Below are 24,131 nucleotides of genomic sequence, written 5' to 3'. Positions count from 1 at the left end.
ATGGAGCTGGGGCTGTGCTTCCTTTTCGGGCTCGCTGTGACCTCCGCCGCAGGTAAGCGGGCCGGGCGGTGCGCGTCTCCCGGCGCGAGCGCACACAAAAGGACCCCGGATCGGGGGCGCGGGGAGGGTGCCTCCCCAGGGGAGCGGCCTGGGGGCAGGCTAGAGGGCAGAAGCTGAGGGCACGGACCACCCTGCGGGCCCGGGAGGTTGCAGCCCACACGCAGGCAGACCTGGGGCCCGGGGCCGACTTGGTCAATTTTTCATGAAGTCGGGAACTTTTCCAAAAGTTTGCAAACGATTCTGAAACTGTGCAAAATGATTGCAAAGTGTTCAGAAAGCCTGCACAATGCTTGCACGTTTTCAGTGGGTGCAGATTGCTTGCACGCTGTGGAGTAAGTGAGAAGAGCTCCCAAGATTGTCACAAAGTGTGCACACAACTTGCAAGCTTTTCAGAAACTGCTGCACATAGCTTTGCAAAATTTCGGAACATTGGGAGTAGCTTGGAGACTTAACAAAAAGTGCCCTTAGCTTGCAGACTTGGCAGAAAGTTTGGTTGTCCCCTTCCCCAGGTTCTATGGGATGGTGGGTGTAAGGGTCTGCATTCCTAGGAACTCAGGAGCCCCTCCATCTGCCTCCTGCAGGATGGGTGCCTCACCCCCAGTCTGGGGATGCTGGCAGGAGCAGCATGCCCCGGGCCCCCTCTGCAGCCAGATCGGAGGGGGACACCAAGGAGACTGTGGCCACCGTGGCAGCCCGGGGTCCAAGCCCCAGAAGCCCTTGGCGGGAGCAGGGACCAAGTCAGTTTGGGAAGCAGGGGGCCAAGGGGGTCCCTGTGCACCACCGAGCCCGGCGCTGTACATGTTTTACCTACAAGGACAAAGAGTGTGTCTATTGCCACCTGGACATCATCTGGATCAACACTCCTGAGTGAGTCAGCCCTGGGGTGGGGGAGTTGTCCCGGGGGGAGGGGAGGGGGGCTCCTGGCTTAGGCCCCTCTCTTCACACTGAAGGAGGACCTAGTTCCTTCTGAGCCCAGTCAGCCCAGAGCCCACTTGGCACAGCCTTCAGCCCTCCTGCCAACCCAGGTTGGCTCTGCAGGTCAAGGGTGTGACTCTCATCTCCTCTGAGGGCCTGGCCTGGGAGAAACGCAAGCCCAGAGTGTCTGAACTGGTGGAGGGGCGAATGAAATGAACCAGCCAGAGGGATTAGACACCTGAGAAGTCCCTCTGGGGGGAGGAAGCCCTGAAAGTTACTCCTGCCCCCAGGCCATGTGGGGTCCTGCCCCTCTGCTGACCCTGCCAGGCTCCAAGGAGTTTCAAATTCCTTGAAAGCAGCCTGTTCTCTGGGGAGTGCAGGGGTGGGCTAGGCAGGGGCCTAGTGAAACCTCCCCCCACGGGGTGAAATTCCGTGGAATTCAGGCTCCTTACCTCCTGGGTGGTGAGCCCACAGTTCCTCCTCTCTCCCATGTCACCCCTGCACCCAACAGCTCCCCTTCTCTCCTCCAGTCCGTAAGAACTCTCTTACTGCAAAACTGAGACAGTGCCACCTGAGTCCCTCGTGGAGTCTCCTTAATGTAAAGTACCCCCTCTCCCGAGGCCGTGGGTAATGACTCAGCTTAGGAACCCCTTCTAAAGAAACATCCTCCTGCAAACTGTGAAGAGTGCTTGACCTCAATCTGATCACCAGCCTTTGGAATTTGCTTTCCTGGTCTCTAAATTCCAGGACTTGGACCAGACGTCTCTAGGTGTCTCTGGGTATTCTTGGGATACCTTGGGCATCCTGCTTAGCCTTTCCAGAGCCCTGGACCTGGACAGGCAACTTTGCTTCGGTGTTTGGGTCCCCTTGATCCAGGGGTTCCTTTGTCCCTGAGCCATGTGACCTCTGAGCACCCTGGGTGACAGCTTGATGGGCCGCACATAGCCACCTTGTTTTACCGATACCCTGAGGATGAAGTGCAAAGGAGACTGAACCTAGGGGGTCAGATATCTTTCAAAACCAGGTCGTGAGTCCTCTGAGTACATCTGGTCTGGAAAGTCACCCTGCTGTCCTGCATGGCAGGCAGGACTGGCTCCACCCAGGAGCCTGGACACGTGTACAAGGTCCCGGCTCAGAAGGACCCTCATGGTATAAAGTGTATAGTTGATGTCTTGAAATGCTTAACACTTTTTAAATTCAAGTATAGTTGATGTACAGTATTGTGTTAGTTTCAGGTGTACAACACAATGAAATGCTTAATATTCTTTGAAGCAAGGGCTCTACATTTGCATTTTATCCCAGGCCACCCAATAGAGAGCTGACCCCGATGCCAGAACTTGCTTGCTGGGTTATGTCTGGTCAGCACACAGAGGGATGACCAGACCAGATCTTAAAAAGAGAGGTGTGCTGGGGAGGGACTCCTGGACAGGCTGCCACTGACAGCCTTCTATTCCCAGACAGTGGTCAGGGCCAGCTTCTCCTGCAGTCTCCATCACCCTGATACTTGTCCTCCCTGATTCTTATCCTCCTGGCATCGTCCTCTGACTAAATTAGCTTCACAGAACCCTGGGCAACCTTGGCAGGAATCCCAGGCTGTGGTTCTAGAAGGAGAAAGAAGAAAGCAAAGCCAGTTAGGGGAAGGGGACTTTGCAGAGGATAGGAGGGGAGAGAGGAGAGGATATTGGGAGACCACCTTAGTTCTCTGCCTGTTGCCAAGCTCTGAGCACTCGCTGCATGGAAGCGCTTGCTCCGTCCCCATGACCTGGTGGGAATCCTGTCTCCCCATTCGGAGCTATCATGTATGACCTGAGATGAAGCCGTGGGTCTTTGGCTTTTCCCAGGATATCCAACTTGCTAATGTTCCCCTCACAGCTTGATTTACCTCTTCCCTCCTTCCCAGACCCTGATTCATTTTCAACACAAGAGGGAAGGATTAAATATGGTGTTTGGGAGTTTCATGAGCTACCCTGGGAAACAGAAAATGACAATAGCCAGACTTCAGCATTTTAAAGTCAGACAAGCAACGTAACCTTTATACAGAAGATGTTCCCAGATGGTCTCTCTCTGCTTTCCTTTCTTTCCCTTCCTCCCTCCTTCGCTCTTTCCTTCCTTCTGAAAATAGTTGCTGTATGGGCAACTTCACTGGCAAACTTTAAAACATCTTGGACAAGATTGCAAAGTGAGGGGTGGGCTTTAGGGAACTTGGGCTTTCGGAGAAATGGAAGCATCTGAAAATGACTGGATTGAACTAAAGGGCAGGGTGACCCACACAAGGACTTTTCCAGGTTCTGTTTCCCATTCCCTCCCCAACCTACCATCAGAGCCCTATGTTGAGGGCTCCTCTCTCTTAGCTGTCATCCCTCTTCTTCAGTAGACCCTCATCTCCTGAGACTTCTCCAGGTATGATTTGCATCCTATCCCCACCACTGGCTGTGCTGGGAGACCACAGGAGTCTGGGTCTTCATGCCTAAATTGAGAGTCTGGAACTTTGGGTGATTTTTAGCTTCCGGTGTCTTTCTTTCTTCTGCCTTCCAGTTGCACGGAGGTAGAGGCAACAATCCTGCTTTATCTCAGAATGATGCTTGGGAAGTTGCAAGGCCTTCTTGGAGAAGGTCATTTCAGCTGCGTTTAAGGACCTGCAAGCTGCTTAAGGGGGGATGTTGTTCTTGCATCTCATGTGGAAAGTTAAGGCTGTAGAGAGTAGCTGCTCCCAGAGGTGTTTTCCAGGCATGAGATCCAAGTTCTCTGGTTTCCTCACATCCTTCTAAGCACTTAGCTTTTCCAGATCTGAGCTTGATCTGCACCCAGCACATAGTAAATGCTCAGTAATGCTGGTCTTTGCTGTCACTGAGGTTCTATCTGCAGGACTTTCTCCCACGAATGAGGTGTCCCGTCCCAGAGGTCTTACATCCCTAGAGACATGTGCAGGAATGTGGATTTTTCCGGAGCTGTTGCTCATAACTTCCATTGTTTCCTCCAGAAGATCTCAGGCCCCAAAGAGAAATGAGCCAACTGCATCTCAGGCAGATGCCTTCTTAGACCTGGGGAGGCAGCGGAGACGGCTGCCCGCCCACGAGGCGAGGGATGTTCATGGCTCTCCTTGGTCCTGTTAGGAAGCCACTGTGCCTTCCCCCACCCCCAGCAACCCCACCATTGCCAATGAAAACAAAGCCCCACCTCAGAGGAAATACTCATCTCATCTCATGGTCATGGAAAATATGCCAAGAATAAGATCATAAGGAGAGAAATAGGGACAAGTAGGACACGACTGAAGCGACTTAGCAGCAGCAGCAGCAGCAGGCCACATACTTAAATCCCTATGCACTCGGGGCTGTTCCACAAGAATAGTTCAAAAATAGGAGTGTCTTGTGACATGGTGAAGGATTGTCTCTGTTGGTGTTTCCAGAAAGATGGAACTAATAGGATGTGTATATACAGATCTTTATGTGTATATAAACACACTACACACACACACAGAAGAACTGATGTTACAGTCTGCAATCTGAGGCATCCTGAAGGCTGAATTCCCTTCCTACTCAGGGCATCTCACGTCTCTCTGTCAGAGCCTTCACCTGATTAGATGAGGCCCACCCACATTATAAAGGGTAATCTGCTTTACTCAACATCTACTGATTTAAGTGTTAATTGCATCTAAAATATACCTTCCTGGCAACATCTAGACTGGTTTTTGGTCACAGATCTGGGTACTGTGGCCCAGTCAAGTTGACACATACAATTAACCATCACAGAGTTCTCAGTGCTAACCATACCCTCAGCAGGGCAGCCCCTCTGCCCATGCTACCATCCATCCACCTGGCCGCAGAGTGAAACCCACTAGCTCTGACAGCTGATGAAGCTGCAGGGCCCCCAGCAAGGAGCCCCGCTCAGTCTCTCCCACTTCGTTCCTGAGAGCTGAGTGGCCCTGCCATCTGTTAATCCCTCCAAGGATGTAATGACAGAGGCACTGTGATGCTGTGACAGCGACAGCGTTTCCAAACAAAAGTCTGAGCCACATGGTCTGACAAGCAGGAATGCATTTCTGGAAAGAGCAGCAGTGCAGGATGTTTGGAGTCACGGCTGTGGTGGAAAATCTGGGCTCTGTAGACTCGTGAGAAGACTCCAGCCCCAGGAGCTCTGCCCGGTGTCCTGTTTGTGATTCGCTGCATGGCCTGGGGATGGTACCACCCTCTCCCCATGCCCCCAGGTAAGGTGCAGGCAAAAGTGTGACTCTAGGATGATGACCTAACAAGGTGACCAGCCTGGCCACACTGACTCAGCCAGTAGGAATGATATTTTTCCCCAAAGAAGAGGTGTAAAAATAATAATTATTCAATATATTCTACCACAAAAAGGCAACAATTCAACAGAGTCATCTTTGCCCCTCCTGTTGTTCAAAAGAGGTATGCCACATGTTTCTAGGGAGGGGACATTTTAAGTTTGAGAACATCCCAGTGGAATGGATGGATCTGGTTCTCCAGCCTCCCGCTGATGTGGGACTGGCTGTCCACCCACTGTGTGATCACAGGGATCCCAATAACAATCATGTGACCCGCAAGTCAGGACTGGGAGTACTATTGCTGGAGATACAGCTTTTGAGGCAGAGGGATAGTCTTTGAGCATGATCATGATCTTGCAGGCAATGGTCCACACTGATGCTGACCATGACTCCTGTGAGTAAAGACATGTGAGGATGACTCGAGAGAGTGTGTGGAGTGTTCTCAGCACAGTATCTGAGCACAGTATCTGAGCACAGCCCACTGTAGTGGGCTCCATACCTCAGGACCACAGGACCATGTGGATAAGTGTACAACCCTGGGGGCTGCATAACCTTCCCTGTTGCTCCACACAGTCTGTGATTGGAGGAGCCTGGGACGAAGAAGCTCAAGTCCTGCTGAAGTTGGCTTCCTTGGACCCTTAAACCATGGTCTTATCCAGCTTCCTGCAGTGACACTGAGGAGTTTGTACCTGGGTACCCCAGTTTTTCCCTACGCTATGCCTCTTGGTGGGCAATCTCTTAGCATTTGTTCTGCATCAGGTTTACAGACCCTGGGAAAAGGTGTGTCTGGCTGACTGCCCTGCTGATAAGCAGCTTGATAAGCACCCTGGTGGCCAAAGGTTGTTGAGGCTTGATGAGGTTTGGTCCTGCCCTTTTCTGCCCCTCCTTTGTTGTTTGCTTCCCTGGTGAATAATTGGAATGTTTGGGGAAAGGGGCATGGTGTTCTCTGACAGCATTGCTCTGGGGCTCCCTGTGCTAAATAAGCAGGTGGGTACAGTGACAGTGGGGGTAGGGGGAGGGCTAGGGTGATGTGGCAGCGTGGTAGTGGGTCTGGCTGTGCTGGGCTTAGTCGCTTAGTTGTGTCTGAGGTTGTAGCCTTTCAGGCTCCTCTGCCATGGGGATTCTCCAGTTCAGTTCAGTTCAGTTCAGTCGCTCAGTCGTGACCAACTCTGCGACCCCATGAACTGCAGCACTCCAGGCCTCCCTGTCCATCACCAACTCCCAGAGTTTACCCAAACTCATGTCCATTGAGTCAGTGATGCCATCCACCATCTCATCCTCTGTCGTCCCCTTCTCCTCCTGCCCGCAATCTTTCCCAGCATCAGGGTCTTTTCAAATGAGTCAGCTCTCTGCATCAGGTGGCCAAAGTATTGGAGTTTCAGCTTCAACATCAGACCTTCCAATGAACACCCAGGACCAATCTCCTTTAAGATGGACTGCTTGGATGTCTTTACAGCCCAAGGGACTCTCAAGAGTCTTCTCCAACACCACAGTTCAAAAGCATCAATTCTTCAGCGCTCAGCTTTTTATAGTCCAACTCTCACATTCATACATGACTACTGGAAAAACCATAGCCTTGACTAGATGGAACTTTGTTGGCAAAGTAATGTCTCTGCTTTTTAATATACTGTCTAGGTTGGTCATAACTTTCCTTCCAAGGAGTAAGCGTCTTTTAATTTCATGGCTGCAATCACCATCTGCAGTGATTTTGGAGCCCCCAAAAATAAAGTCTGACACTGTTTCCACTGTTTCCCCATCTATTTGCCATGAAGTGATGGGACCAGATGCCATGATCTTAGTTTTCTGAATGTTGAGCTTTAAGCCAACGTTTTCACTCTCCTCTTTCACTTTCATCAAGAGGCTCTTTAGTTCTTCACTTTCTGCCATAAGGGTGGTGTCATCTGCCTATCTGAGGTTATTGATATTTCTCCTGGCAATCTTGATTCCAGCTTGTGCTTCATCCAGCCCAGTGTTTCTCATGATGTACTCTGCATGTAAGTTAAATAAGCAGGGTGACAATATACAGCCTTGACGTACTCCTTTCCCAATTTGGAACCACTCTGCTGTTCTATGTCCAGTTCTAACTGTTGCTTCCTGACCTGCATACAGGTTTCTCAAGAGGCAGGTCAGGTGGTCCGGTATTCTCATCTCTTTCAGAATTGTCCACAGTTTATTGTGATCCACACAGTCAAAGGCTTTGGCATAGTCAATAAAGCAGAAATAGATGTTTTTCTGGAATGCTCTTGCTTTTTTGGTGATCCAGCAGATGTTGGCAATTTGATCGCTGGTTCCTCTTCCTTTTCTCCAGGCCAGAATATTCAAATAGGTTGCCATGCCCTCCTTTGTTGCCATGCCCTCCTTCGGAGGATCTTCCCATCCCAGGGATTGAACCCAGGTCTCCTGCATTGCAGGCAGATTCTTTACCATCTGAGCCACCGGGCATGTCAGGATAATTTGAATGATCTGTTTGGAACCCCTTTGTTAAATGATGAAATCTTAGTAAGGCTGAGTCCCAACAGAGTAAACACAATGCCTTTCAGTCATTTCTCATTGTACACAGCACCTGGGTCTCAGTACCCAAGACCTGAGTGTGGGCCACCAGGAAGGGATCCCAGGAAATAACTACAGAATTTGTTTACCAAAAATGGTAAATAAATAAGAACACATAAAAAAAGATGGTTATTGGGACTTCCCTGATGGTCCAGTGGTTAAGACTCCCGCTTTCAATTCAAGGGTTGCAGGTTTGATCCCTGGTCAGGGAACTAAGATCCTACACATCGTGGGGTGCAGCCAAAATAATAATAATAAAAAGAGAAGACAGTATCAGCCAGACTAAAAGTGATCTTGAACTCAGGTTTCTGACTGATCATGTTTTTACTCTCTGGGTCATTTCCCTCCCATGTAACCCTCTCCCGCTTAGAAATCTGTACATGTTTACATTCCAGTTTTGAGTTTGGGTAGCAGTAGCTCAGAACATTTCACGGCAAGATGCATTTTTAAAGTTTGATAGCCCTGGGGCTAAATTTCAGAGTTTATTGGCAAGGTCAGCTCATGCAAGGTGACCTCCTGGCTGGGTTCAGCTGGACCTAAAGTCTCCTTTTCTACCCCAGAATGGATGTGAGGAGGTGAGATGTCTGGGGGCAAAGATGGGTTTGTTGAAATGCAGCTGATCCCGACTGGATAAGAAAGAGACTTGAGGCTGGAAAGGAGGTTGATTTGCATCGAGAAAGTCATGACCCTGTGTGCCCCCGAAGGGAAAACTTGGATTTTTGCTAGATGCAGAGGACGTTGCAACTAGGAACTTGGCCTTAAATCTGAAGGTAGATGAAAGGCTGTGACATCTCTGGTGTGGTTTGTTCCTGCAAGAATTTAAAACAAAGGAAGCTGGGAAGCAAACAGTGCTTTCCTTAGGGGGGCCCCACAGCCGGTTGGAACTCACAGGCTTCGTAGCGCCAGATCGCAATCCCGTCCCAGATCCACAGCATCTCAGCAAGTTTGATGGGGGCTGCCTGTGCTCCACTTCCTCCCTCCAGGTAGTCCCCTGTAACCATTGCTCAGCTTTGGAGTACATTAGTAGATTTACTGTTTAACAGAAGGAAACCCTCTCAGTCTAAGCCATGTTTCAGTGGAAACAGAATTCCTTAAAATGGGACACATACGCGCGTGCACACCATTTCCCTCTATTTGGGACAGGAACCAACTTTATTTAGAAGGAAAATAAATCCAGGCAATGGCCACAGTGTAGATGAGCTGCTGGTCCAGACAGGGTTCTAGGGGCTTCTAGAGTCCTGTTGCCCCACCAAGCCCCCAGGAACAGACAGCAAAACAGGGCATCCCCACCCTTTCTCATCTGCCCCAGTTTGGAGTCTCAGGAGAGCCAAGAGCATTTGGAGAACCTAGCAATGTTCAGAGCCCTGGAGGCACAGGTCTTCCCTTATTTTATGACCTCTCAGGGCCAACTTAGCAGGAGGCCTTAATAAACAGTAACTCTAGGATGCGGCAGCCAGCGAGCCCTGTGCTTGGCCCAGTAATTTAAAAAACAGAAACGGATTCATGCACCTATGAGAAAGGCTCAGAGGCTGTCAGATGTGGCTGAGGTGTTGCGGTCCTGTGTTGCTTGGTGATGACATGAATGGCCCACAACTTGGGGAGCAGTGAACAGCTTTGCCAAAAGCCAGAAGCAAGTCTGTGAGAGAGCAGAGGTGTCTGTAGCTTTTCCGGGTTTTTCTACATCTGATTTCCACAGATTTCTTGTAGGGTGGCAAGATAGGGTGAGGCTCATGACATACTCTTTCAGGTGCAAACTTGAAGGGGATGCCATAAAGTTAAATAAAAGGGAATGCGATGTTTTTTAAAAATGAAAATCAGTGCAGAAGTATCATAATCAACTAAATACCAACATTTCTAATAAAGACAGGATCTGACTCTGCTTGGTTCTCTTTCGGGGATAGAGCCTGTGTCTCTAGAGGGACTTAAGTTTTCTTAGTTTGAGGTAAGCAATCAAGTGATCAGAGTGACAACAATGCAAAAAATTAGATTAGGAAGGAAATGGGTGTCTTTATTTTTGTTGCCATGGCAAGTATGTCTTCATTCAGTAAGGTTTTTCCATCCTAAAGATGAAATCTTCTGAAAGTTAGCGAGGGTGTCTTCTCTTCTTTCTGAGGCTTGTTTAAAGGGATGTGTGATGGCGTCTGAACTTTTTTTTTAATCCCCCTACACATACCCCCATCCTTAAAAAAATACCTGGTCCTTATTTTACTCCTTCTGTTTCCACTGCTGGTAACTATTTTGAGCCACATCTGTCTGCAGCTTTGCATAAAGTTATAATGAGCCTGTGCCAGACAGACGTGGATTGCTCATGCCTACATTTGACCTGGAATGTGTTAGGGTCACTGGGGGTTGGGGAGGGAAACTCTAACCTAACTCACATGGACGCATTTGGGTTGTAGCAGACAGGGGGGAAACCAGTTAACCTGTCGGATCCCCTAAATGGCTTCAGTTGCAAATATTGCAGGCATTTGTTGCCCTAACTTCTTGGTTATTTTTTGAGCTGTCACTCTTGGAAATTCCACCCCACACACAACACACACAGAAGGATGTTTCTGTGACTCTCTGTTGCTTTGACCACTTGTGCTTCCTCTAAATAGACTTCATTCAGAGCCCGTGTGCCTGTGTGAGGGGAGGAGGCTACTGTGTTCAGGGACCTGATGGCACGATTCAATCTTTGGCTTTGGGGTTATTTCTAAACTCAGTTATATGGCAGTAGGATGTGGAAGAGTCCTACTCTTTGGATGAAGCTTTCTGAAAACAATTGGTAAGATCCTGGGACTCTCTCCACTTAGGGGTAGGTAGAGACAACACATTTCATTGTGGTTTCATTGCTGGAGAGAAGCCCTACGCTAGCATATGTGCTATTCGGAGATGCTCATGTGTAACAGTGAGGGCATTTGGGAATCTCTCCATGGAATTTGGAGTTGGACGGAGTCTCCAGAGATCCAGCCCTTTCATTTCTCAGCCCTGGAAAGAAACCACTCAGCCAGGGCCTCTCTGGGAGCTAGTCTTCAGTTTGGACCAATATCCTAGGTCTGTCAGCCTAGAGAGGCCCCTGGTTTTGTCTTTGAGATTCATCCTTCCAGGCAGCCTGGTTTTTTCCTCATGTGTCTACAGAAGTTACTATCAAGATGTGTTTTTTCCATTTTAAGTGATCTAGAGACCGTATTCCCTCTAGGACAATGATAGTAGAAATCCAATACATCAGCTAAGAATTCTAAGCATTTGGGAGATTGGGTTTGGAAGACCTCCTTCCTTCTCTCTTTCCCTGATAGCTTCCCTGATACCTTAGTTGGTAAAGAATCCACCAGCAATGCAGGAGAAAGTGAAAGTGAAGTCGCTCAATCATGTCTGACTCTTTGAGACCCCATGGACTGTAGCCTACCAGATTCCTCCATCCATGGGATTTTCCAGGCAAGCGTACTAGAGTGGGTCGCCATTTCCTTCTCCAGGGGATCTTCCCAACCCAGGGATCGAACCCGGGTCTCCTGCATTGCAGGCAGATGCTTTACCCTCTGAGCCACCAGGGAAGTCCTGTACAATTCCTGGGTTGGGAAGACACCCTGGAGAAGGAATAGGCTATCCACTCCAGTATTCTTGGGCTTCCCTTGTGGCTCAGCTGGTAAAAAATCTGCCTGCAATGTGGGAGACCTGGGTTCAGTCCCTGGTTTGGGAAGATTCCCTAGAGAAGAGAAAGTCTACCCACTCCAGTATTCTGGCCTGGAGAATTCCATGGACTGTTTAGTCCGTGGAGTCGCAAAGAATCAGACACAACTGAGCAATTTTCACTTCACTTTCCCTCCCTCCTTTCTTCACATAGCAGACCCTTGTTATTGAGATGCTGTAGTATTATTGGAGAAGGCAATGGCACCCCACTCCAGTACTCTTGCCTAGAAAATCCCATGGATGGAGGAGCCTGGTGCGCTGCAGTCCATGGGGTCGCTAAGAGTTGAACACGACTGAGCAACTCCACTTTCACTTCTTACTTTCATGCATTGGAGAAGGAAATGGCCACCCACTCCAGTGTTCTTGCCTGGAGAATCCCAGGGATGGGGGAGCCTGGTGGGCTGCCGTCTATGGGGTCGCACAGAGTCAGACACGAATGAAGTGATTTAGCAGCAGCAGCAGCAGTATTATTATGCACCTGCTCCGAGCCAGGCACTGCCTGGGCTTCCCTGGATGCTGAGGTGGATAGGCAGAGGTCAGCTGTTACCTACCCCAGGGGACAGGAAGGAAGCCACACCTGCAGCTCAGGTGAGGAAACACCCCTTCTTCTTGGGTCCGACTGATGGGGATCAATGTTTTCTTTGAAAATACATGTAATGCTGATAAAATTCCCCAAAAACCAAGTCCTGGGTAAACTCATAAGTTGTGATTTGCTTTCTTTGAGCGGGGGATGGGGGGGATATCTTTTTTTAAAAAGTTAACTACCAACTCACAGCACATTGCTCACTCTTTTGATATTCTAAATATTCTGGTCATTGGCTATTTCTGAGGCTGCAGGAGGACTTCCTCCTTTGGTGGCTGGTGGAGGAACAGTCTGCCTTGGGGGCCTTCCACTTAGAGATGCAGCAATTTTCTGCAGAAGCAAAGCTGCAGATTGCCAGTTCCCTTTATGTTGTTTGTTTTGGGAAGTTCATGGAAGTTCATGTCGTGTTCTTTAGAACCAGAAAGCATGTGTTTCTGCTTGTACAATGAGGTCAGTAAGGAGATGTATTTCCTGGTTATTTTCTTTCCTAGAGGTTGGAAGGGCACCCAGTGGTTGTCTGGCATGAGGCCTGTCCCAAGCCAACTTTCACAGGCATTTGATGAGTGGACAAGGAGTAAATTCACTGTAGGATAAGCCTCTTGAGGTGGTTAGCCAAGTATCTCTGAGCATCATGAGGTTGTATGCTTGCTCCCACCTGCCCAAAGGACAGTGTGATCCAAACCAAACATTTCACAGTGGGCACACCTGGGAAGAAAGCTAGCTTTGTTTGTCCTGACTTGGAACACATTCTTTTGTATTTTGTTGCAATGAAGAAAATCTCTACTTGTCCTTGGCAGCTGCAGAGACTCCTGGTCTTTCTATGAAACCCAAGAGATCATGGTTGCATCCGTCTTGAGTGAGTTCCAGGGTCAGCTTGAGGTCACTGGTTGCAAGCAACAGAAACTTAAATGTAGCTCACACAGCATAGGAGTCTATTGGAAGGACATGGTGTGATCCACAAACTGGAAGGGAGGGAGAGGCAGGACCAGGCTTAGAAAGAGAGAGAAACCAGGACAGGACTGCAGGTCCCAGGGCACAAACAGACAAGGCAGGATGGTTAGTAGCAGTTCCAGACTATTTTCTTTTTTAAAAAAATTTTGGTTGCACTATGTGGCATGAGGGATCTTAGTTCCCAGACCAGGGATCGAACCTGTGTCCCCTACAGGGGAAGCTCAGAGTCCCAACTGCTGGACCATCAGGGAATTCCCATCCAAACTATTTTCCGACCTCGAATTGGTTTTCTCAGGTGTCTTGGGAAGGAGAGGGTGCCATGAGCCAGCTTGGGTCACCTGATGAGTCTTAAGGTGTGGGAAGGTGAGATACAGTGATTGACAGTCTCATCAAGACCTCACACAGGGAAAGAGGGACCATTCCCCAGGGGAAAGACAAGAGATTGGATTCCAGGAGATGAAAACAGCCAGCATTGAACTCAGGCTCTAGAGAATCCTGGACTTTTAAGTTTTTTAAGGCGGGTATTTCTGTGTCTGAGCTATTGTTTCCTCCTTGTCTCTATGTCTTTGTGCAAAGTGGAAGTGGGGAGGGGGAAGTCCACTAGATGTTTCTTGAAGTGAATGGATGCTTTTACAGGCCTTTGAATATTCAGTCACTTTCTGTAGTTACTTCATTCTGTCTTATTCTTCTAACAGAATTCTTAGTTCACACTTTTTTCTGATTAAGTTTTACAAAGACAGTCAATGAAGTTGATCCACATTTTCTTCCCTGCCCAATAAAATCTGAAATTGAGCCTTAGTTAGAAAGCCTGTTGGAGTCTAGAAGTTGATTCTCCGGGGAGTTGTGAGGGGCAGTATCTAATGACCGCTGGTGCCTGGCAGCTGGGGGGGGGCCCTGCCGTCTGCCTGCCACTGGCAAACAGTTGTTCCTCTTCGTTTCAGCTGCAGGACCGGTCAGCAGCATCGTGCCTCCTGTACGATGTGTCCCAAAGATAGTCCTGACCTTGCTCTTCCATTTCAGAAGGAAAATGTGAAGCGGAGGAGACAGCATGATCTTGACGTCTGAGTGTGAAGTGAAAATGTTCTGTTTGTTGGGAAGACACTCACCAGAACCTGGGCTTTTTAAAATTGAAAATGACAACAGTTTGTAAAAATAGTAGCTGGTGCTAATTTTGTCACCATGTCACATGATCTGTCTGGCTTTGCTTTATGGAACAAGCCACTAGAACAGGGATTGTACCCTGAGATACCCATGAAGGCCAGACAGGTAAGAAAAGCAAGCAGAGAAGGACAGGAGTAGGGACTGGGGCCAAACAAGAGTGTTTGAACCAGGCTTTGATGGTACCACTCAGCTTCAGACAGCTGCTGCTATGTTGGAGTGTGGGACTGGAGTGAGTATAACTGAGGGAAGATGGAAATTGGGATATTTGTGTGAAATTTTCAAGTTAACAAAAACAAAAACACCACCCTCTTGTAATTGGACGAAGCCTACAGAAATGCCAATTTTCTAACCTCTGTACTAGATTAAACTGTGTGTGTACAGGGCCATGGGCCCATCATGAATCATCAGAAGTCTAGTCCAGGCCCGTACATTGGAAACCACTCTGCAGATATTCGTTGAGTGCTATTCAGTTCGGGGTGGGTAGGTGGGGTTATGAAAACTGGGCTTTCTAGGACAATTCGATCATCTTTGCTGAGAATTTAGAGTCTGGCTGGGTGATGATGCAGATGGAGAATGAATACAGGAGATTTGAAAGTTTAGTATTTACTAACGTTTATATATGACAGCTGGGAGAAAATGGGAACTAAGGAACACTGTGATAAGTATGATCTTGGCATCACCATCACTGATCAAATAATGAATGTTCTGAGTATATGCTGAGGATAATTTAATATACAAAGACACACAACACTAGACATTGTCAATATGATTGTTTTGGGGTGTTTTCTTTTGTCTAAGAGCATTTGTACTGATCTTACCTGCTTCTCTTTTGTTTGGAGCTCTGTGTTATAACTGGAACATTAGCAGGTTGAAATGTTGCCTACTTTTATAAATAACTTTGTTCTTTAAGCCCCACTGTAGAACAGGAGGCTAAATCACAGGTCAGACGGTGTGCTGGTCAAAGTTCTCAGCCAATTTAACTTCATTTTCAGGGTTCCTTCATTAGTTCCTCCCAATTCACCATTCAAGAGACATTCGTTTCTTTATCATTCAAGAAATGACAAGGGTACCAAGGCAACAACTAAAACATGAGTGCTTATTGGGCAGACAGTGTAGAGAGATGGCCCAGCCAAAGGAAGCCTGACAAAAAATGGCACTGCTCTGTCAGGTGGCATTCTGGTTCCTTCTTACTTGTCTTTCTTACTTAGTCACACATCTTAAATGCAGGGCTGGTAGATAGGGTTTTTTATGCCTGGTACAACTCACTTGAATTCCCAGACCAAAAAAGCAACAGCAGAAGCCACATCCATTCACTGCTAGGAGCTCTTTGCTAAGTACTTTTCATGCAGTGCAGTGTATCCTTCAGTCCAGTGACTTTTGTAAATCAGGAAACTGGAACAGGTGGTGTGATCATCATGTAAGTGCTATACAGCATAATAATGGGATCACCAGGTAACCTTTCTCTGTGCTCTGTGTACCTTGTACATACCTGTGCATATTGGCTTGTGAGGTTTCTTTATCCTGTACTGTTTTCACACACCAGTAGTGTGTGAATGCCCGAAGGCCTTTCTGCATCCTCGTCACACTTGGCATAATACCAGGGAGATACAGGCAGACCTTGGAAATACTGCGCATGTGGTTCCAGGCTACCTCAACAAAGTGAAAAAGCAAGTCACACGAATTTTTTGGTTTCTTAACACTTATGAAACTTTTGTTTATGTTATACTGCCGTATATTAGGTATGCGATAGCATATCTAAGGAGAAGGCAATGGCACCCCACTCCAGTACTCTTGCCTGGAAAATCTCATGGACAGAGGAGCCTGGTAGGCTGCAGTCCATGGGGTCGCTAAGAGTCAGGCACCACTGAGCGACTTCACTTTCACTTTTCATTTTCATGCATTGCAGAAGGAAATGGCAACCCCACTCCAGTATTCTTGCCTGGAGAATCCCAGGGACAGAGGAGCCTAATGGGCTGCTGTCTATGGGGTCGCAGAGAGTCGGACACGACTGAAGCGACTTAGCAGCAGCAGCATATCTAAAAAATATACATCCCTTAAAACTACTTTATCGCTAAAAATTCCAATCATCATCTAATGCATGTGGCCACAAAACTTCAATTTGTAAAATTCATATTATCTGTGAAGTGCAGTAAAATAAGGTATTTCCAGATATAGTGGATGCTTGGCAAATGTTGGAATTTTGTGGTTGTTGAACATTGTAGGTTGGAGAGAATCCAGTCTTACTGGTCTAGTTTATCTCACGCTCAACAGCCAGTTACTTAATTAATAGTCTTCATTTTTTCAGCCTTGTGCTGGGTCCACAACAGGTGCAAAAGATGGAGCCCTGTCTTCTACTCTGTTGGAGCTGGTGTCCGCTGTAAGAGCTGGACAAGAAAGACCTCTGCCCTGGTTCTGTGGGGTAGAGGGCGTCTCTGACCCTCCTCTGGCCCTATTTCCTACCCACTGCAAGGAGTCTATGGGATGAAAGCCATATGCCCCTTCTTCTAGACCATATACCGAGTATTTATGATTCTGGAATCCCCCTGTCCTCAGGTGTCTCCAAGCCCACTTCAGGGTCTGACATCCATGGACAGGACAGAACTTAGGGCACATCTCCCAAGGCCTACAGGGCAGCCAAGGCGCAGCTGCTTGCAGGATTGGGGGTGGGGATGGCTGGAGCTTGGGGTGCACTTGGGAGCAAGCAGGATGGGAAGCCGAAGTGCCGAATCTCCCAGTGCTGCCATGTTGCAACACAGAACTCCAAGGAGCCTCAGAATCCTAAAGTCAAGTTCTAATTTCCAAGGTATTCTGAAGCCAAACTCTTATTTAAGCGCTTGAAGTGAAGTGAAGTGAAGTGAAGTCGCTCAGTCGTGTCCAACTCTTTCGACCCCGTGGACTGTAGCCTACCAGGCTCCTCCATCCATGGGGTTTTCCAGGCAATAGTACTGGAGGGGGTTGCCATTTCCTTCTCCAGGGGATCTTCCCGACCCAGGGATCGAACCCCGGTCTCCCGCATTGTAGACAGATGTTTTACCGTCTGAGCCACTAAGCGCTTATCAGATTTTAAAAACCTTTAAATTTTCAACCTATTGGAAGTGGGCCTTCGTTGGAGCTGGAATTGTAATTGTGGGAAGGAGGGGAGCAGAGGGTAGGCCTTCGGTGGGCAGGACTATCTCCTAAGTCCTCTGGTTCTCAGCTTGCATCACCTGCTAGGCTCCCAGGTCAGCCAGCAGAGTGCACACCTAGAACACCCAGGCTTGGAGCAGGGTTTTCTCCCTCCATGAACATTCCTGGAAAGTTTCAAGGGCTCATTTGCATACTAGCTCCTCCCACTAGGCTGCTGGGAAATGCTTAGCAGTTCTGTTAAAGAATACCAGGTCGCCCTGTTTCCTCACTTAAAACACTTTTTGTGAAGTTGAGTGGCTCTGAGCACACAAATGCCTAATCAGCTGACAGCAACTTCAAAATTGCATGTCTTGCTGTTGATGGAAAAATGGGAGCCGTGGTTTGTTAATCCTTGTGTGTAATTTTCACCAAGAAATGGGGGCCTGGGTTTAATGTCAACACCTAGAGACTTAATGTGGCCCTATTGCTGGAAATCTATACCTTTAGCCAAATCCTGCCTCCCCACAATGTCGGTATTGTCTTGCTACCCTACCCCCACCATTTCCCATTCCTGAGAAAAGATGAGGTTTTAGCAAATGTTCCACTCAGAACAGGGCCTTCCCAGGCAGCTCAGCAGTAAAGAATCTGCCTGCCAGCGCAGGAGACACAGGAGACTAGGGTTCAATTCCTGGGTCGGGAAGATCCTCCGGAGAAGGAAATGGCAACCCACTAGAGTATTCTTGCCTAGAGAATCCCATGGACAGAGGAGCCTGGTGGGCTACAGTCCATGGGGTCACAAAGAGTCATACACAATTGAGTGATTGAAAACACATGCACAGCTCAGAATGGGAAGGGCCCCTGCTTGCTTTCTCCATCCTGTGAGCACAGACTGCTCCTTACTGGGCTGCCTGGATCCAGGAACCATTTCATAACTAACTCGGGTAGGAGCGAGTGGGGAGAGGGGAAGAGAAAGAGGGTGGGGGTGGTTATGTTCTCAGCTCCAGTCTCCAGTCCAGCAGGGAGCAGGTTTCTCCCAAGCATCAGGTCAGGATGAGGCACCCCCTCAACTTTGTCCTCACCACCCCCAAAAGGCACCATGGCATGTGTTTTAAATTAAAGGAAATTCAATTTGATGTTATTTTGAAAGCACACAGAGGATGTCAGAACCCCCTTTGAGGTGGCTGATTGGTGATACTTCATGGGGCTCACAGAAACCAAGGTGGTTAATCTTGGGGACTGGAAGGAAAGCCAGAATTTATTGGAAAAGTAACTTTTGGCCACGTGTGTTTCCTCTAGCTATTATTAATCTGCCCCCGAATCCTATTCAGTAGTGCTAATGAATTAAGCAGCTGCTTTTAACTTTTTCCCACTGAATTGCTTGGTAGTGTCCTCCCATCCCTGGAGAGCACTGGTTTGGGTGGACATGAGCATAAGAAACAGATTAAACATTTATTGTTTCAAGTGACACCTCCACCCTCATGCCAACTCCAACCATAAAATGAAATGGGTAAATAGTTTCAGGCATTTATTTCTTCATAAGAAGACTTTTCCCAAGGCCGTTTCTGTCTTCGGCTATATATCTCTCAGGGCACAGAGGCTTCCATGTCTGTGTCTTTAAGGAAGTCTTGTTCCAAGGCCACAATGTGTTTCAATGGCCATAACTGAATTTGTATTCCAGTTAGCACAGACTACAAATTTGATGTATGCACAGAAGAAATTTGGTGGCTGGCGGGGCAGAAACAAACCAGGCCTTGGGCTGCAGGGTAGGAAGGCATCTTATTGGTATGGATGACCAGGCTCAGGTGCTGCTGGCTGAAGGATGAAGACTGGGATCAGCATTTGGGCCAGTGGGAATGTCCATGTCAAGGGTTTGGATTCAGGAAGGGGAAACCAGAACTGCCCTGCAAGGATCCAGGACGGGAGGTGTGCTTGCTGAGGTTAGGTCTTGAAAAGACGGAAAATGCATACATGCACACACCTGGCATTGCTGGCTCCCGCCCAGACAGGGCTGGCTGCTGGGAGGGTGCAAACAGGCCATCCTCCGTCCTCTACCAGGACTTCCCATCTTTCCAACCCTGAGGCTCCAGCGTACTGCCTGGGGCTTAGGGGAGAGCAGGGGGCAGGGAGTGGGGGTAACAGGGGTGAAGGGTTCACTCTAGAACCTCTCCAAGGCTCAAAGTGTGGGGAGGGTGTGGACACCAGATCCTGGGACATGGCTGCATGGCCTGCCTCACCCACCCTGCGTCCACCATCTTCCACCCCTTTGCCAACTCCACACCTGCTGGCGCCCAAGAGCAGAGAGGCCCAGGTGGCTCGCCCAGAAGTGGCCCTGACGTTGCTCTTTTCTTTGCAGACGGACTGTGCCCTATGGACTGTCCAGCTACAGAGGCAGCGGAAGCAGGGGCAGGAGGTCGGCTGGGCAGTTCCCACAGAGCCCACAGCCGGTGAAGGGGACACTGCGCTGTGCCTGCACAGAGAGCGATGATGACGCCTGCTTGCAGTTCTGCACCTGGTCCCTGGCTGCCCGCGGGTATGACCCCCTCCCTGGCTTTCCGCACTTCCAGAGATCCTTGCCCTAGGCAGTGTGGGTACAGGAGGGCTCGGCTTATCCTGGGGGATACCATCTGATGCGTGGTGAGGGTGGGGACCGCGCAGAGGGGATGTGGAGCCCCGGCTCCTGGAGGGCCGTGGGCATGGTATCCCATCCCCTCGTTGCCTTTCAGAGCAGAGCCCATTAAATGGCCGTGGCCTTATCTGGTCTCCAGAGGTATTTCTTCTGGATTGCATAGCAATTTGCCAAAATCTGAGTAAGTTGCTAACTCTTAAAAATTGAAGAATACCACCACCACTCCCACAAATGCACATTTTTAGCTTCTTCAAAAGTAACAAATGGGAGCATCTGGTCTCACCAGCCCACATGCCCGCGTGGCCAGATAGGCTGGTACCGAGTGAAGGCCATGAGTGAGATGTGCAACGTCCGTTCACCTGCATTACTCATCGTCTTACTTTGTGGCTCCCTCCCCGGTCCCTGAGTTGGAGACCCTGTAGTCTCCTACAAGCGTCTGAGTCAGTGTGGACTCAGATAAATCAGCAGGCCCTAGGTCTGCTTTGTGGTGGCCATTTAAGTTGGGTTTTACCTAATAGCCATTCCTATTAATGCTCCTTGCTCCTGTTTTGCATTAATTTGGACCAAGACCCTGCCAGGCAGAGCTACCCTGCTGAGCCTCCTCTAAGAGCCGTCGCTGGTGGGATGGCACCTCCAGGTGCTTCCTGGGCAAGTAAGCGCCAGCAAGGGGGCTCTCTAGGCGGCAACCCACCCCAACCAGGGACCCAGGGCCTGCTGTCTGGAACCCCCAGCACAACCACATTTTTCTTCTTGGCTCCTTAATGTCCAGTGGGTAACTGAGGAGTGTGGGTGGAGGCTGGATTTTAGTGGGACTCCAGCCCCGCGTGCTCAGCCTTCGGAAACTGTATCTGAGAGGAGGTCCTGGGGGACCATGCTTATACTGGTGGAAAGACAAGCCTTACTGGATGCTGAAAAACCAGCCACATGGAAATGTAGGTTGATTCATTTGAACTGGCTCTCTCCCCACAGGAATTCAAGGTCGGCACAAACACCTGACAAAGAAGTGGAAAAGCACACTGGTGGTGCCCTGGGGGGCGTGCGTCCAAGGAGGTGAAGTTGTTTTCTGAGTTGCTGCCCCTTGGGTGGCATGGAGGACATGCGGGGCGCATTTGGTCTGTGCAGGTGGCTAGCAGGAACCCCACTGCATGTGGGGGGTTGCTTTGTCCCCTGGGGTCAGAGCAGCCAAAATTGTGGACAGCCTGCCCTCTGTCTTAGGAGCTGACCCCTGCATTCCCTATAGCTTTTGAGCAGTGATGTCCAGCCCTGGATTTCACCAGGTCTGGATAAAGCTCACCAACCACTGCTTCTTGGAACCCCTGCAGGCTCATCTGCTAGAGCCCATGTTGTGCTTCTACTCCCATAGCAAAATATGATCTTTAGAAAAAGAATCATTTCTTCTTTTCAGCAGCTGATTCTGGACAGAGATGAATTACAGCAGCTGGGCGCCAGGTTCTCCAAGTCCTCCAGTTCATAAGTTTTTTTTAACCCGTTTGTGGTTTTTATATGATCCTGTGGGCTTCCGGCAGTCCAACTGGGTTTATTTGTCATTCTATCAATCAGAAATTGTTATTAATGAGTTGTCTACACATCTGCAATGGGATGGTAATTTATGTTCGTAGCAGTGGCCTGAAGGGGGTTTGGGTTCCTACATGGTCTGATCAAGGGAGGGTTAAACCCTTCTGGATATATACAAGACATTCCAAATTGGTGGCAGATTGCTTCAAGTCATCTGAGAGGACTCTGTCAGCATCCACAATAAAAACGCAGAGGAGCGGCAGAGGCAGACCCTGGAGAGGATGAGTTAGGCCCCCACCAGTCCCCACTTTGCCTCTTCTTCCTTACCCCAAACCCAAACCACTCTCAGTGAGGGAGTAGTGTGATTAAACCATCCACCTATTATGTCGTTTACTCAATTCAGCAAGGATTCATTGAGCACCTGTGATGTACAGGGCACCATCCTAAATGCTGGGTACACTACCGAGAATACGGCAGAAGTTCAATAGTGGGAGAAGCAGATCGCAAACCAGTACATAAAATGTAAAGCAGGGCATGTGAAGGAGAGCAGGAAGTAGGGAGTTTTGGGGGTGGTTGCAGGTTGGGTGGTCTCACTGGCCACGTGACAGTGGCATAATGACCTAGAGGAAGTGGGACGGGGTGAGCCAGAGTGATGAGGAAGGGAAGAGGGTGTCAGGCAGGGCAGGGTAAGTGCATAGGCCCTGCAGTAGGAACGTGCTGTGCTGGGCGCGTTCTGGGAAGCCAGGGGAGGCCAGTGCTGTTGTCATTATCCTGTGTTGATGTTCAGGAGGTGAGGACATTGGCACAGATGTTCCACCCGGGCCTGGAAAGGATCTGCTTCTAGGCTTTACAATGTTGCATGTCAAGCTCCTGTAAGAAGCTTTACTTGGAAAGGAACAGTCTTTCCTTATAAGCATGGTCCCGACTTTCTTGCAAGACTGGAGTTAGCCATCCCTAGATTGACATTTTCAGAGTGGAACTTGCTCCCGTCCTGAGCTTGTGATCCTCAAAGATGGGACTAGGCTGCAAGAGGAGAGCTCCCAAGGCTCTGTTGACAGCGATGACTGTGTGTACACCTTCAGGCAAATGGGAGGCTCTGAAATTACCAAGAAGCTCTGCCAAAACAAGGAATAGGCTGAAGAGGGATGGGGTGGCTCCCTTTCAGTTAGTGGAGAGCTTGGCTTTTGTTATAGGCTTCTTCTCTTTTGCATATCCTTCCCGCCTTTTCTGAGGTAGGCTGAAGTCAAGGCCAGACAAAGCAAGTAGGCTTTAGATCTCCATCAAAGTGGACGTCCCCGCCCCACAGTCTGCTTGCCCCTCCACTGGCCCTTTCGGGAGCTCCCTGGGGAGAAGGGCCTGCAGCAGGAAGGCCTCAGTTATGGCTCCTCCTTGGCTCACATTTCCACCTCTTTGAGGACAAGAAACGAGTTTTGCCTGGGGGAGAAAACCCACTCAAAGGGTCCTCACTTAACAATACAGCCCTTTCCCAAGAATGCCCCATCCAAAGACCCCAGCTTCCCTAATGGGTAAAACGATCCCAGCTGTGCCTCAGGGCCCGCAGCCCAAGGCTCCGGTTTCACTCAGGAAATTGTTTTTGGAGAGGTATGGCACGTCGCAAAGCCACTTCTCTCTGGGAGTGAGTGGACCCCAAGCTAACTCTTTGCAAATGTAAACCCATGTCCATCTGGGAACAGATGCAGGCTCCGTCGGAGCATGTCGACGTCCGACCCATCACAGGGGGCAGGCACCAGGGGTGGGCCAGCAGATCACAGCTCTACAGGAGCTGATGAGTTTGAAGCTTATGGGATTTAGACAGACATTTTCAGCTGTGCTTGGTACCCACTAAAAGAATACATCTAAAAAAGAAAAGGAAAGGAAGAAAGAAAGGATTCTTGATGTTTGTGATAAGGAAATGAACACCCTCAGGTGTTGAACCCCAGGCCCTGTGGCAGAGGGACTTCCGTGCCCTTTGCCAACAGGCACACAGATGAACCATAGACCTGGTTCCCTGGAAGCCGCTGTGAAGGCAGCCCAGCACGAGGCTATTAGGGTGATATTTGTTTTCAGGAAGAAATGTGGATCTTTGGGGAACGGCTTCAAAATAAGCCGCAGACACAAGCGCTTTGTAAATTATGTAAATTTCTATTTATCTATATAATTGGCAACGACTGGGAATTGTAACGCCTGACAGTTCGCAATCTCTTTCAGCTGCGCTCTAGTGGCTACGCTGAGATTACTGAGCAGCTGAAGAAGACAGTGTTTTTCAACAGCAGGGATGGGGAGAGGCCGCCCATCCCCTCCCCCTTCCCCTGCCAAGGTGCTGAATGGTGGATGCTGAGGTGTTAGCCTTGACCAAATGCTAAATTCTCAATGAGTATTATAAGGTACGAATGTGAATATCCATCATAAGGAAATGGAAAGGACTGATGTGCCAGCGAGATGGTATACAGTTTAGAGAAGCAATTATTTATTGTGAAACTGGTCTCTACATCAACTCCTTTCAGTGGATGTGTTTGCAGCAGAATCTCTGTACATAGAGATGTTAAATTCTGTTCTGAATCCCAGCTCATGTTCCTTAGGGCTTGAATTACATGTTTGTTAAATGCCTAAGCACTGTTTGGCTCTGTGGCAGGATGGTATCTCGGAAACGCATTCATTGTGCTAACACTCAGAAAATACTGTAAAATGCAAAATAAAAAAATCTGAAAGTTTGCTCTGATTTG

At 48.9% G+C, this 24,131-nt stretch overlaps 1 protein-coding gene across 1 annotated transcript; it reads left to right on the top strand.

Moving 5' to 3' along the window:
• On the top strand, positions 1-24,089 carry EDN3 (endothelin 3). The gene is made up of 5 exons (XM_052651057.1): positions 1-52; positions 642-927; positions 19,621-19,797; positions 20,863-20,943; positions 23,617-24,089. The coding sequence occupies exons 1-5, from the start codon at positions 1-3 to the stop codon at positions 23,654-23,656; spliced, it is 636 nt and encodes a 211-aa protein (XP_052507017.1). The 3' UTR covers positions 23,657-24,089.
• Positions 24,090-24,131: the final 42 nt, after the last annotated feature.

This window comes from Budorcas taxicolor, chromosome 13 (assembly GCF_023091745.1).
Source record: "Budorcas taxicolor isolate Tak-1 chromosome 13, Takin1.1, whole genome shotgun sequence".
NCBI classification, from domain to species: Eukaryota; Metazoa; Chordata; class Mammalia; order Artiodactyla; family Bovidae; genus Budorcas; species Budorcas taxicolor.
The sequence above is the reverse complement of the archived record's forward strand: the minus strand, read 5'-3'. Positions and strand labels throughout refer to the sequence as shown.

What these genes read in the sequence shown, in the direction of transcription:
- EDN3 (XM_052651057.1), top strand. Translation starts at nt 1, where the DNA reads ATGGAGCTGGGGCTGTGCTTCCTTTTCGGGCTCGCTGTGACCTCCGCC. An exon ending in CGCTGTGACCTCCGCCGCAG is followed by an intron (nt 53 to 641) that starts GTAAGCGGGCCG and finishes TGCCTCCTGCAG; the next exon opens with GATGGGTGCCTCACCCCCAG. An exon ending in ATCTGGATCAACACTCCTGA is followed by an intron (nt 928 to 19,620) that starts GTGAGTCAGCCC and finishes TTTTCTTTGCAG; the next exon opens with ACGGACTGTGCCCTATGGAC.